Source organism: Bactrocera oleae, chromosome 3 (assembly GCF_042242935.1).
Source record: "Bactrocera oleae isolate idBacOlea1 chromosome 3, idBacOlea1, whole genome shotgun sequence".
Taxonomy (NCBI): domain Eukaryota; kingdom Metazoa; phylum Arthropoda; class Insecta; order Diptera; family Tephritidae; genus Bactrocera; species Bactrocera oleae.
Genome location: NC_091537.1, coordinates 13,547,353 through 13,561,820, shown reverse-complemented (window position 1 = coordinate 13,561,820; position 14,468 = coordinate 13,547,353). Strand labels below are relative to the sequence as shown.

Genomic DNA, 14,468 nt, shown 5'->3' with positions numbered 1-14,468 from the left:
GCAAGCAATTTAGCGCTAACGACTTTTATTAAACAATTGTCAACAACTCAAACAAAAGCACACACAGGCGTACAAAGCAATTGAGACAATCTTTTACAGTGGCAAATTGCTGCTGATACTGTCAGCGTCAATATGCGAAGGAGTAAAAGTGGGAGGAGGAGGGGGATGAGTTTAAATTGAGAAATTATATTTTTACTTTTTCTCTTGCGTTTATTTCTGAACTGAAAATTATATTTATTAATTTTTCAAATGCATCAAGTTCAGTGAACTTTGCGCCAATGGGTGGAGACTACGGTTATTTGTATATACATATGTACATATACATATACATGTTAATACGTTATAAAATTAAAAATAAATTAAAAAGTGGATATGCGGGGACGCTCACATGCAAGAACATAGGTATCATAAATATGCATGTGTGCTTTAGAGTGCCCAGATGTGCGTGCCGCAATGAGCTGGAATTAATTATAGATATACATACTTATACTTATATATTGATTATGCATTTATAACAAAAATAAGTTCTGTTTAAAATGTATATGTACATGAGTACACATTTGAATGTAATATTTTCGAAATAAGTTCGAAAAATCTTTATCAGCTTTCGAGATATCGACGAAGTAACGGTTTTTGATAAAAAAAAAGCTGTAACAATGAAATTTGATTAGAATATATACATATGTACATAAGTGCGAAAAATTTTATTTTTTATGTAATGTTTTCGAAATGAGTTCGAAAAATCTTCCAAGTTGATTTCAGCTTACGTCGAACCGGCCAAATAACGGTTTTTGATAAAAAAAACAAGTTGTAACAATGAAATTTGATTAGAATATATACATATGTACATAAGTGCGAAAATTTTCATTTTTTATGTAATGTTTTCGAAATGAGTTTGAAAATTTTTAGAAGTTGACTTCAGCTTTGGGTATCTTGGTCACGGTATTTGATCAAAAAAAAGACATTGGTTAACAATATTTGAAATTTCGAATTTTTGATTTAATTATACTATATATAAATATGTACATGAGTGCGAAAAGTTTTATTTTTTATGTAATGTTTTCGAAAAGAGTCCGAAAAATTTTAGAAGTTGACTTCAGCTTTCGTCAAACCCGCCAAATAATGGTTTTGATAAAAAAAACAGTTTAAAACTTCGATTTGATTAAAATATATACATATGTACATAAATGCAAAAACTTATACACTTCTATGTAATATTTTCGAAATGAGTTCGAAAAATCTTACAAGGTGATTTTAGCTTTCGATTTATCCGGCAAATAACGGTTTTTGATTTAAAAAAAAACATTTGACAAAAATATTTGAAATTTCGAAATTTCGAAGAACTACTAATGCAGTATACATGAATTTAAATTGAAGTCTTCTTATATTTAGATACAAATGATTAAGTTAATTTTTAGAAAAAATTTTCAAATAAATATCAAAAATTAAAAAAAAAAAAATTTTGACAATTAATATATTAAAAAAAATTAATAAGAAAATCAAAACAAAAATGCTGTTAGCTCGAAAACGACAAGCGAAAGGTCAAATATTCGATTTTCCGATTTAACAGCAATTTTCCAAACTAATTGGAGAATTCATTTATAGTTTCTATTTAATTCTTATTAGAAATTTATTAATTAAAAATTCTGTTTGTAATGCTAAAAGTTTAAGTTTCTTCCTAACACTTAAAAGTTACGCCAATGAGTTAAATTGAAACCCAACACTTACCTCTCCGATAACGCTCAGTTGTGATTTGCTTTCCTGGCAACAACAGTCATTGAATATTTTCTTGAGAAGAATATTAAATTTTTGATGATATTTTTGAATAAACGGCAAAAAGCTGCCACACAAATATAGACTTAGAGTTAAGATAAATACGCATTCGTCCGCGACTTTGCTTAAGACACTTCCAATCGAACACATTAATAATTATAATCGCTTCTTTACAGCAACAGGCCTGGGCCATTGGATGGAGAAGCGGCTGTGATTGCGGCGACTGCAATTGCGGACATGCAACAACAGCAAAATAACGGATCGAAACAAGCCACACCAGTTTCGCATAAATCAGTAACATATTCCCTGAAGTCAACTGCTTCAGCGCAATCAGCTGATATTCAAAACAACACAAACGGTACATACGAAGAGCAGCGACGCGACAACAACGTCACGCCAAATCCCAATACGGATAAGGAGGATACAACTGATAACAGTTCAACCATACAAATGGGTGCCTTGCAAGACGCCTGTAGTGATAATGAAACGAGCAGTCCGACACCAGTGAAATGGCGTAGCGATCACGATGTTTTGCAATTGGATGATGTGCAAGATATAAGCAATGCCAGTGCGGCAGCGAGCAGTACACCGTTAAAGAAGAATGGCAGCTTGGCAAGCTTACATAGCAAAAGCGAGAGCATTAAAACACAAATCGGCGATACGCCGCCAACGCTCTCTCGCACACAATCTGCGAAGTCCTTATTAATTGAGGAAGACATCGAAGATAACAGCAGTTTTGTGGTGATGGATGAGCGGCATAGCGAACGGCAAGGTAGCGGCCTACGCGAGCAGACGCGTGTAGCAAGTGCCAGCAGTAAAGAATATGCGCCGCATGCGTATGTAGATGAGACGGACCATTTGTGTAGCAAAAATGTCCATGTACCAACACAACCGCAAACACCGGTGCGCTCGCGGCCACAGTCTCGTTCGCGTTCACCCACCATCGCTGAGATTAAAATGCTCTCGCGACGCAATTCGATGATCAAGTCTATGGAATCGCTGTACGAACGCCCACCATCAAAGCCGGAGCTCATATTCGATCAGACCAGCACCGAGTCGTGCTCTGCGACCAGCTCACAGCTCAATACAACCATACCAATTAAACCGCAACATACACCGTTAAAGCAAAAGGCGAAAACTTCACATTTTCTGAAAAATCACAGACGAGTTTCACCGGTAAAACAAGCAATTAAAATGCCACAAGCTGAACTCTATCCACCAACATTGCAACGTTTCGACAAGCCGCGCGACGCTTTGCTTAAAACCTTCGATCAACTGGACTCCAGTAATTGGGAGATCATTGTGCTGGGCCTCAAATCAATGGTGCGCTTAATGCGCTATCACGCGGAACAATTGGATAATCAAATGCATATGGTATGCATACAATTAACGCGTTCGGTACGTAATTTACGTTCGCAAGTATCACGTGCCGCATGTCAGGCCACCAACGAACTCTTCACACTCAAATCGAAATGTCTGGAACAGGAGTGTGATGATTTGGTCTGTGCACTGCTACATCGTACCGCTGATACAAATCGTTTTCTGCGCGCCGACGCGACACGTGCCCTAGAATCAATGTGCGATAACTTAACACCACCAAAAATCTTAAATATACTCACCACAAAGGGTGCGCTGCATCAGAATGCATTGGTGCGCACAACTGCGGCAAAACTTTTACATCGGCTGGTTGAGCGTCTGGGCAGCGATAAGGTTTACGCGATGTCACGTGAAAATCGTGACAAATTTTTTGTGACGAGCGCGAATTTACTGCTTGAGGGTAGTCTGGAAACGCGCAGCTATGCTAAATCAATATTTAGACTGCTCTCCAATCACCCCAACTACAATCGTTTACTTATTGAGGTGATTCCGGCGCGTACATATCGCAATGTGGAAAAAACGCTGAAAAGTATACATTAAAAACTGTTTCCGACTACAAATAAATTATAAAAAATATTTACTTAGTAAATGCAACGATATTTGTACATAAAAGTATATTTAATGTGATTCACTCGAATGTTTTTAAATACGAATTGCTCTGTCACAATAGGGTAGTTATATTTTAATAAAATTATAATTACACATTTATTACTAATATTATTATTTTTTATACCTTGAATAGGATATATTAAGTTTGCCACGAAGTTTGTAATACCCAGAAGGAAACGTTGGTCGATTTAGCCATTTCCGTCTGTCTGTTTATACGCGTGCTAGTCCCTCAGTTTTTGAAATATCGATCTCAAATTTTGCACACGACATTTTCTTTCAAAAAAAACCGCTAAGAAATTATTCAGATCGGACTACTATTGCATATAGTTGCCATATAAATTGATCAATCAAAATAAGGAAAAAGATCTTTTTTTTAGGCTTTTAAGCGATGAGAACTGCAACTGTGAAGGGTATTATAGCTTCGGTGCACGAGGTTAACATTTTTTCTTGTTTTCTTTGTTTTGTGATTTTTCTAGAAAATAGTTTAAATATGCAAATCGGGTATGTAAGTAAACACTTTGGACATCGTAATTTATTAAAATACAGATAATATCATGCAACGAATGTAAATTATAAATTCATTCTTAAACGAATAAAGCAATAGTAAAATGTTATAAGGAATATTATTTCAAATAAATTAAACCGTTGTTTCAATACAATATTTGTGAAGTTCGTGAGAGTAAATCATATTATAACATTTATTAAAGAATTGAAAGAATACGCCTCGAGTCAGTTATATTTTACAATTTTGTATTCATCTTATCATGATAATCTGTATTACATTTCCATAATTGCGCCGTTAATTTTTTTTTTTTTAAAGCAATCTGTCAGTCATAGGAAATCAACAGATTTTTTATATTTACACTGATTGAATTTAGAGTCATATACATACTTACAACTAAATTAAGGACTACCTTAAAATACACAATTACGATTACACTAATATTTAGCCGTCACCATTAAAAATTGCTAGAAGAATTTTAAATGTTTTTCTATTGCAAATTTTGATGTTGAAAAGTACGAGCAATACTCTTCGTTTAATATCTTTATTTTGCATAAAGTATATTGACATAAAACTCCTTCCAATCCTGTTCCAAATGTTACCTACGTTTACGATTACTTTCGTCGCGTTCACGGCGATCATCACGTCTGTAAGGATGAGAGCGAGAATGTTTATTTGAGTGATTACTAACCCAGTCCCTGTCAACATCTCTATCACGTTCTCGTTCTCTATTTCCTCTTTCCCGGCTTCTACCATGTGTACTGTTCGGTAAATCGGGCGAATTTATCCGAAACGGATTAGATGATTGAGGTGAGGTTGAAATATCATTCATAGCTGGATCATAGAAATTTGGATAGCTTGTACTGCGTATCATGCTATTATCACCCGGCCGATGCATATAGCGCTCACAATCATTGGGAAACGAACGACGTTTATTTGACGCATTTGTATCACCTTGAGCTTTAATTGTTAACGTTTTGCGGAAAAGCATCAGGCCAGCAAATAATTGCACAGCATAAATTGGGGTACAGCGATGCGAGTAAACAACAAAACCGAAGCCGCGCGTACGACCGCCATTATCTTTTGGTAGTCGTACAGACTCTAGTGGACCAGCTTGTAGAAAAACCTCATAAAGTAAATCTTCCGAAACTCGATCATCTAAATTTCCAACATAAAGCGTACGTAACTTTTCATCATCTTCATCATCTGTGTCTACAGCCGTATCATCAAAAGGTGGCGGACCTAAATGTGGCGGCCGTTGATTTAGCGAGTAGCTTGATGGTGCCGACATCGCGTAAAGCATTTGATTCGCCATTTGAATTGCTGCTATTTGCTGAGCCTGCCACATTCTGTACACGATTGTAAGTTTAATTAGCAATAGAAAAGATTAAATATATTAGAAAATTATAATTGAACCATCGAGTAGTAGAGATGTTTTTGTATACAATTGCCAAATTTGTCAATAATTTAGCAGACCTATCGACAGCACAAATGTAATCGATTATTGTTCAATATTTGATGGCAGGTTTGAATCTTAGCTACGGCAAAGTACAACCCTGGAAATAAATGCATTTTTAATAAAAACAATGGTTTATTATTCGTAAACCATACATAAAAAAAGAAAAACATATAAGTTTTTAATGATAACTTATTCTTTTAAGTTAACATTTTATCATTTTTAAACTACTATAATAATGTTTAACTTTCAACACCTTGTACAATATATATTACAACATGTGTAAATCTACTGTATTTTATTTGTTGTTATGTTTACTTTTAGTTTTTAAGTAAATAAATTAAAAACAGTTAATCGATCCCTTCTTTGTAAGAAAATTTGTATAAGCCGTTTTAAAACTTTTGTCTAGAATGGAGCTCAGAAATGCTGAAGAGAAGAATTACAAGTCAAAGTTAATGAGTATGTTTATTTTATAATAAATTTCTACAGTTAAGGAATAACAGAATTTACCGTTTCTTTGCCAATTCTTTTCCATACAAGATTTAGGACTTTATGAGGAGGGAATGAAACTGGAAGAGATGAAACAAGTAATGCAAGCATTAGAGGAATCTGAATTAGAATGTGAAACAATTTTCTTTGAAAACGATCTGGAACGTGCTCTGAAAGTATAATACATTTTTCCAAGCCCAGAATGATTTCTAAATTTTCGATTTATTTAGGAAAGTGAACTGGACTTTGGCCAGATGTACTGTGATGTTCATTCATCCACATTAATCAAACCCGACAATAACAGGAATTGTGATATTTTGAGACTATTACCACAGTGGTACGAAATATTTCTTTAAATTCCTTAAGTTTGTGAAAAATAAGTATCTCTTAGCAGCCCCAACACCCCGACGAAATATAACCCAAACTCTGATGCTTTACCTTTTGACAGTCCTGAAATAGCGTCCGAAAAAATGATTGTCAAAGCCATAGTGCATCATGAACTAAATTATAGCCCTCCGCAAGAGAAACAGGAGTTTGGAAAGCCATTACAGCACAACTTCAAGCTACCGTCCAAAACCTATAACCAAAATAATAACACTTTGAAAAAGAAGATGGAGGAAAATGAAAATTCAGATGTCCATATTATTAAGCGCTCGCGATTGCTTACTTCATCCCCTAAAATACATAGGAATAGTGTGGAAATTCATTCTCAGTGTGACTCTGACGAACTTAGTCATATCACCGATGATAGTCATTCTGACCCCTCCTTTTGAGGGATTGTGTTATTAGAGGTTGTAAACTGCCTTGTGTGGTCGGAAAAGTTAAATATTTATTGTTACCATTTGTACAGAAAATAAATTCGTTAATTAAGTTATCAAAGATTTTTTAATTAAAAGACTAAGCACAAACTACAAATATAAAAGAGCAAGGTAGAAAACTGTCAAATTTGCAAAATGGTAAATAAAAACGTAAAAATAGTGCTATTAGTACTGCGGGGTTGTTACATATCGTTATGTAAATTTTTTTAATTTTGATTAAAGTTAAAAATAAAGAATTTAACATTTGCGGTACATTAGCCACCCTGCATTATCATGTAAATGAACTTTGAATTGTAGTTGGCAACTTTAAGTGATGCCATTCGTGCGGTTGGCAACGCGATTGTAAATGTCATTTCATTTCCAGTTTTCTTGTGTCAGCTATTTTGTGTCAGCAAAAGAGGTAAAAATCCAATATTTTGTGTGAATTATCTAAATGGTGACTTTTTTTTTAGGATTTAATGATCATATCCTCAAGTTATGTTTAATTATAAAATAGCGCCTAACTATAGCGCAAATCAGCTGCCCTACGAGACAACTTAATTTTTGGCGCTGCAGAACGCTGCGCATCTTACGAATGTACACAATTGTGGGGTATCTAAGTCTACTGGAATAAAGCTGCGACTGATTTTTAAAATAAATAAAGATATTCACGTGAAATAGTGTTCTGTGCTAAGGGCTTTTTGCAAGTTTTAGATAATAATATGACTGACCCCGATATTCCCAGTGTTCCAGTAACAACTTTGGCTTGTTTGACAAGTTTGTCAGATTTACTTAGTGAACTTCCAGTACCAGACACATTGGCAAGTGTCACTTCATTGAATAAATCCTTGCTATTTCACACATTGGTTGCTAAAGAATCCAACAATTTGTTATCTGTGCGTGATGATAATTTAGTAAAACAGCTGGTGCATGCTATCGAACAGACGAACTCTGAAATAATAGAACTAAAGTCACAGTATGCAATCGAACAATTTGGTACCAATATAAATACGTATCCAGAACTACTACAGGGTATTTACAGCTACAACCCAACTGTGTTTAATGCTAACAATGGCAAATTGAATCAGAAAAATAAACCACAAACTCATCAACAACAACAGGAACAGTGGTACAATGTTGTTCACGGGCAAAGAAGTGGAGCTTCAACGCAACAGTCTGATGACCTGCAACGAATTGAACAACAAACGACCCTGGATTCAAATAATCCTGCTATATCAAAGAATTTGAATAGTGGCAGTTTTCCAACAATGGAAATGACTTCCATTCAAAGCAATAATTTCGATGTGCATACTCCGAGAAAACAGAAAACCCAACATCTAACAGAACAAAAGCCCACCTTTCCGGTAGAAGAACAAAATACTGGATTCGAAAGTACAGCATCTTTCCAAAATACCGGTACCTTGCCAGCAACGATTAATCCAGGAATTTCTAATAATATTACAACTGTAAATGAACAAAACTTAACTCCAGTTATACCAGTAGTTGGCACACAAAATTATCAAAATACAAATTTTACCCAAATGCCAGATAGTAAATGCACAATTACAACTGGTGTGTTAAACGCACATCTGCCGGTTAATAATGGATATACTCAATATAGTTTCAACGCACAAGCCTTAGCAGCTCCATTTACAAGCGACTTGAACACTAATCAGGGTGCGGCGCTGAATCCAATAAAGAATGAAATCGGATATGAGGGCGGGAAGACCAATGCAGATTCTGTTAGTAAATCGTCTGAAGTAGCTAACGTTAGGGTATGTATAAATAGACTTAAGGAAAAAGACGCATCTCTCATGCAAGAAAGCATACAAAAATTTGTAAAGAAATCACCAGAGTCTGCCCGAAAATTCGGTTTGATAATTCCACCTGAATTGCAGACTACAAAGCAAGAAGTAGAAGTAGAAAAGATGGAATCCACAACAACAATTGCGGCTGCATCTGCACCACCCACTGTACCACTAACGGTGTTACCTGCTCGAATTACGAAACAATTAACAACCAAAGCAGCAGAAAACGATGACGCATTTAACTTGATGAAGACGAATGAAAAACCACTCGCTGTGAAGCGGAAACTTCCGCCTTCAGTTGATGAAGTACCGCCTGAACAGATACACTCACAGCCGAAACTACGTTGCGTTGAACGCATCGTCTCAACACCATCATCAAAGTGTACAAAAGACGAAATTTTACGATCACAAACGTATCAGCAATTTATGCGTAATTTGGAGCAAATTATTGAGACGCTGGACGACACAGAAGTTCCAAATTTTGATACCGACGATGTGGACGAGAACATTGAATGTATTTCGTCTAGAATGCTTAACATAATGAGCAACGACATCGCCAAATTGAAAGCCAAGTATGTTTTGGATGTTATACCGAAAAATAAATTGGCGCTATTGGTTAATTACGCTATGCGAAATGTGTATTTGGCGAAAAATTATTCTGCCGGTCCAGACGATGAAGACGACATTGTGGATGACGAAATAATGGAAAAGATTTTAAACGGAATCGAAGCTTGTCTCTTGATTTGCAATATTTATTGCACTTCGAAGGATATTAAGTTTTTGCAAGAAGATCACATTTCGGTTATTATCAAATTTATGCATTTTCAATTTCGCGAGACAATCTTTCCATCATATGATCCCGTCTATACAGTTAAAAGTATGAAAAAGACAGATAATCGTAAAAAATCGAAAATCTATCAAAATTACAATCGCAGTCTGCAATTGCTTTACTCAAAGGCCACCGAGCTAATGAAAGTGTTCGTTACGCTTTTCGACAAATATATATTCGTCGATACCATCATACTACCGCTATCGACCTTGTCCATCGAACCATTCTTTGTAGATAATATTGAAACTTTGCAATTTGTCTGTTTGGAATTGGTCACAACGCTCTTTCGCAAGGAGGAATACGTAAAAATACGCAGCAGTATACTTGGTGATATACTAACCTCTATCGATCGTTTGCCGTCTTCGAAGAAAAATCTACGCCCATTCAAACTAATCAACAATAGTGGCAACATACAAATGGTAACCGCATTGGTGCTACAGCTTATACAGTGCGTTACGATTTTACCCGATGTCATGAATAGCAATTCGCAGAATAAACGTAAAGTTTTGCCACAATACGGCGATATGGCAAATCAAGCCGCCGGCTTTGCCACACAAACCGACAGACAAAATATCGATGTGATTGTGTTGAAAAAATACGAAATCGCCATAAGTATAGGTGGCAATTTCCTAACGACATTTTTAAATAAGTGCAAATCGCGATCGAATGAAACCGATTTCCGTCCAATCTTCGAGAATTTCATCTACGATCTCCTGGCCACTGTAAACAAACCGGAATGGCCATCATCCGAATTATTGCTTTCACTGTTAGGCACGATGCTTGTGCGTTATGTGTCGGATAAGTCTATTGAACAAAGCATACGTTTGGTTTCATTGGATTACTTGGGCATTGTGGCAGCACGCTTACGCAAGGATGCCGTTGACTCGCGCTACAAAGTGAACGTCATAGACTCAATGATCAGATATATTAAAGTGGAACAGGAGAAGGAAGGAGACTTGCCATCCAGCAATAATAAGATCGAATTAAAAGAGGATGAACGAGTTGAATTTCTGCAGAAAATACTATTGGACTTTTTGGCCGCCAATGCACACGTGGACAATCCCATTTGGGATTATGCGCGACACTTTTATTTGACGCAGTGGTATCGTGATATAATTTATCAGCGCCGTAACATTAACGAGAGCGCCAAACGTGATACATCGCGAAAGAAGAGTACGCGCAAAAGACGCACAGAAGCCGATCTCTCCGGCAGTGATAGCAATGACGATAGCGGCGATGAGATGAACTTCGAAAATGTCGATAGTCGTGTTGGTGGCGATTGCACTATGGGCGATCAAGAATTGAATATGGAACGTTTCAATATGCTTGATAAACGCAAGCAATGCTTATTGAACAATATAAATCCATACTCAACGCTGGGCGATTCCAATCATGCACAACATATAAAAACATATATCGATTACAACAATGCACATTTAATAGCGCAATATTTGGCTAGCAAAAGACCATTTAGCAAATCATTTGATGGCTATTTGAAGAAAATTATATTGGTTGTAAATGAGCCGTCGATCGCTATAAGAACGCGTGCGATGAAATGTTTAGCGAATATCGTTGAAGTCGATCCGATGGTATTACGGCGCAAGGATATGCAAATGGGCGTTAACCAAAAATTCTTGGATGCCGCTATATCGGTGCGTGAGGCGGCCGTCGATTTAGTTGGTAAATTCGTACTGAGCAACGAAGAGCTAATTGATCAGTATTATGATATGCTGTCAACAAGAATTTTAGATACGGGCGTATCGGTGCGTAAGCGTGTCATAAAAATTCTACGCGACATATGCATAGAGTATCCGACGTTTCAGAAAATTCCAGAAATTTGCGTCAAAATGATACGACGCGTCAACGATGAGGAGGGCATACAAAAGCTGGTGACGGAGGTCTTCATGAAAATGTGGTTTACGCCGTTGCATAAAAACGACAAGGACGGCATACATTTGAAGATCAATCAGATAATCGATGTTGTGAATATTGCACATGACACGGGCACCGCGTGGTTGGAGGGACTCTTGAACAGCATTTTCCAGCCGAAGGAGAGCGCAACCAAAGGTGATGACAGCATGAAAGACACATTGCAAAAGAAAACCGAGCCACCGGCTGATATTTTGCTGTCGTGTCAGCAGCTGGCCGACGGTTTGGTGGGGCGTCTGATCGAACTGGAGGACACCGACAACACACGCATGCTCGGCTGCATAACCACACTGCATTTATTGGCGAAGGTGCGTCCGCAGCTGCTGGTGCAGCACGCAATTACTATAGAGCCTTATTTGAATATCAAGTGTCATCCAACAACAGCACCGAAATTCATTTGCGCCGTGGCTGACATACTGGAAAAGGTATATATATAAGATATTTGAGCGCCGTAAGATATTTGCGCGCGTCTCTTTGCGCAAAATGTTTAATAATTTTTTTTTTCTGCTTAATTTGCAGGTCGTACCGCTGGTTAATAATGCGAGTGAGTCGTTTTTAGCTTCGCTCGAAGAGCATTTGATGCTGTTGGTTGTATCGCTCAATCAGGCGGTTGTAAAGAGTTGCGTGTCGTGCTTGGGTGCGATCGTCAACAAAATAACGAAAAACTATGCTTTGATAAGAGATTGCTTTCAGAAGTTTTATCGCATTTTAGATCAAACCAGAAGTCAAATAATGCAAAATCGACAAATTAATAATTTAAGTGCAGCTATACGCCGTAGCCTCTTCACCATTGGCATATTGATGCGTTATTTCGATTTCAAATCGAAAGAGGTTGTCGGCGCCACAAACGGTTTATCGCCAACCATATGCAATGATGTGTTCGAGTGTCTAATGTTCTTTGCGCAATATCAAAATCCTGACATACGCAAAGAGGCGCTCATCGCATTGGGCTCATTTTGTGTGATGAACGATGACTATCTGACCAATACGAAGTTAAAGCGTTATTACTGCGATATGTTGCTTTCGGAGACGAGCGATGCTTGTTTCAAAATTATTTGTTTGCGTAATATTTGGATATATCTGACTGAGTCGGAGATGAATATGTTCAATAAGGAAAAGGATTGGGATAAACAATCGAAAACGGAGGATCTTAAAGAAATGAACGATGTGTCGTCGGGTATGTCAAGTCGTATCATACAGCTGTATCTGCAAGAAATATTCGAATGTTTTCTAAACAGCGATGACAATGTACGTTTATGGGCGGTTAAAGTTATACAGATTGTGCTGCGACAGGGTCTTGTACATCCTGTGAAAACTGTGCCATATCTTATATGCTTAAGTACAGATTCGAGAGTCGAGTCTGCGCACAGAGCCGATGCCTTGCTCAAGGACATCGATAAGATGTACAACGGATTTGTGAATATGAAAGCACAATTAGGTTTGCAATTTAGCTTCCGTTTACAGGGCATTTTGCAGCAGAACAACAAGTGTAAGGGTGGCGTTAACAAAGTTATACGTGGTTTTGTTAAACGCCAGCTAGACACAATGCCAACGGCGCTAAATGACTTTTTATACACGCTTTTGCGTCCGATAAAAACGCAACGGCGTGCACTCGTGCAAACGATTGTCAAACAATTTGACGATCAGAAAACTTCGCTACAGCAAATGTTGTATATAGCGGATAATTTGGCTTACTTTCCATATGTGGTGCAAGATGAGCCGCTTTATTTAATACATCAAGTCGATTTACTCATATCCATTGTTGGTACTAATTTGCTCACAACATTTAAGGAAAATCTTAAACCTAGCATTAATGTAGGCGATGTTTTAGAAGATGACGATGATGAAGATGATCCCGATATACTGTTCAAACGTTTGCCGGAAAATGCATTCGAAATGCAAAAGTGCATAATGTCGGCACAAGCTTGTATGCTGCTGTTAATACTGAAGGATCATCTAAAAAATATGTATAGTTTAACAGATGGTAAAATATCCAGGTACTCACCCTCTGAACCGAAGTTATACGAGAAGGCGGTAGTTCGTAAAACTGTAACAGATTTTAATCCTAAAACAACAATAGATATTATTAAGAAACAACAGGAGTCGAAGCTAGCTTCCAATGTTGCAATTGGCCAAACCAGTTTGAATCATGACGAACGTATGGATTTGGTTATAAAATATTTAGATTTTAAAAAGTTAATGCTTAAATTGGATCCCGACGATGAGGATTCCGATGATGAGGGTCGCAATAAATCGAAATTAAATTCAACAGCTAACACATCACTGCTGAACTCGAGTTCGGCGAGCGCAAATAAGTCCACAGATGACAGCTGTTTAGATGGGGATAAATCAATGAAGCAGGAGAATTTGACTTAATTAAGTTTTGTGACTATTGTAAGATGATGAGTAATATAATGAGAAAATATATATAATCATGTACAAACATACTTTCATAAATAAACAAAAAAAAAAAAAAAAAAAATTCACACAAATTTGCGCGTTAAGCTTGTGCAAACGTAACGGGTTTTCAGCAAACAAAACACATACTTAACTAAAGGCGCGACAAATGTAAGTAAAATGGTAAGAATGCGTACTCTTTTATAACTTTTTATCAATAAATCACTTCTATTGTAGAAATATCAAGAAACCGTTAAGCTGAGTGCACATCTGTTGTGGGTTGCCGAACGTAAACATAACTTTTTTTCAACCAATAAATATACAAGTTTATACAATGTCAAGAACCAAACTAAACCATATAGCGTAAGGTGTAACAGTAATCTGTTTAGTATGCGTTGAAGCGCCGTTTAAGTTTGAAATCCTAAAACGCGAATTCAAGAAATTCTAGAAAAATTTACAAAAGGTAAGGTTAACTCTGTAGCGAAAAAAAAAATATTTTGGC

At 36.8% G+C, this 14,468-nt stretch overlaps 4 protein-coding genes across 7 annotated transcripts in view; 3 read left to right on the top strand and 1 right to left on the bottom strand.

The window, feature by feature from the left end:
- Window positions 1–3,858, top strand: part of LOC106623898 (TOG array regulator of axonemal microtubules protein 1) — a 32,653-nt gene extending 28,795 nt beyond the window's left edge. The window contains exon 9 of one of the 2 annotated variants that reach the window (XM_036368507.2): window positions 1,956–3,858. In XM_036368507.2, the coding sequence (XP_036224400.2) occupies window positions 1,956–3,690 (1,735 nt within the window). In that variant the 3' untranslated portion in view covers window positions 3,691–3,858. Of the gene's footprint in view, window positions 1–1,949 lie in introns of both variants that reach the window. The other variant, XM_036368506.2, reaches the window with a different exon arrangement.
- Window positions 3,859–4,429: 571 nt separating this feature from the next.
- On the bottom strand, window positions 4,430–5,714 carry LOC106623899 (RNA-binding protein 7). Its single transcript, XM_070107531.1, has one exon. It carries the CDS (start codon window positions 5,607–5,609, stop codon window positions 4,860–4,862), a length of 750 nt encoding a protein of 249 aa, XP_069963632.1. The 5' UTR covers window positions 5,610–5,714; the 3' UTR covers window positions 4,430–4,859.
- A 315-nt stretch (window positions 5,715–6,029) lies between these two features.
- On the top strand, window positions 6,030–7,085 carry LOC106623901 (uncharacterized). The gene is made up of 4 exons (XM_014243536.3): window positions 6,030–6,176; window positions 6,258–6,382; window positions 6,437–6,543; window positions 6,601–7,085. Exons 1-4 carry the CDS (start codon window positions 6,128–6,130, stop codon window positions 6,977–6,979), a joined length of 660 nt encoding a protein of 219 aa, XP_014099011.3. The 5' UTR covers window positions 6,030–6,127; the 3' UTR covers window positions 6,980–7,085.
- Window positions 7,086–7,348: 263 nt separating this feature from the next.
- On the top strand, window positions 7,349–14,077 carry Nipped-B (Nipped-B cohesin loading factor). 3 transcript variants are annotated; one of them, XM_036368511.2, is made up of 4 exons: window positions 7,349–7,424; window positions 7,477–8,778; window positions 8,902–11,994; window positions 12,089–14,077. In XM_036368511.2, the coding sequence occupies exons 2-4, from the start codon at window positions 7,726–7,728 to the stop codon at window positions 13,943–13,945; spliced, it is 6,003 nt and encodes a 2,000-aa protein (XP_036224404.2). In that variant the 5' UTR covers window positions 7,349–7,424; window positions 7,477–7,725; the 3' UTR covers window positions 13,946–14,077. The 3 variants fall into 3 exon arrangements, with proteins under 3 accessions (XP_036224404.2, XP_036224403.2, XP_069963630.1); XM_036368510.2 differs by having other exon boundaries at window positions 7,477–11,994; XM_070107529.1 differs by lacking the exon at window positions 7,349–7,424 and having other exon boundaries at window positions 7,433–11,994.
- The last annotated feature ends 391 nt before the right edge of the window (window positions 14,078–14,468 follow it).

Bases quoted from the DNA above. Each gene is read 5' to 3' on its own strand.
- Nipped-B (XM_036368510.2), top strand. From the start codon at position 7,726: ATGACTGACCCCGATATTCCCAGTGTTCCAGTAACAACTTTGGCTTGT. The intron at 11,995-12,088 runs GTATATATATAA...CTTAATTTGCAG, and splicing joins TGGCTGACATACTGGAAAAG to GTCGTACCGCTGGTTAATAA.
- LOC106623899 (XM_070107531.1), bottom strand. From the start codon at position 5,609: ATGTGGCAGGCTCAGCAAATAGCAGCAATTCAAATGGCGAATCAAATG.
- LOC106623901 (XM_014243536.3), top strand. From the start codon at position 6,128: ATGGAGCTCAGAAATGCTGAAGAGAAGAATTACAAGTCAAAGTTAATG. The intron at 6,177-6,257 runs GTATGTTTATTT...TTTCCATACAAG, and splicing joins TTACAAGTCAAAGTTAATGA to ATTTAGGACTTTATGAGGAG. The intron at 6,544-6,600 runs GTACGAAATATT...ATCTCTTAGCAG, and splicing joins TTGAGACTATTACCACAGTG to CCCCAACACCCCGACGAAAT.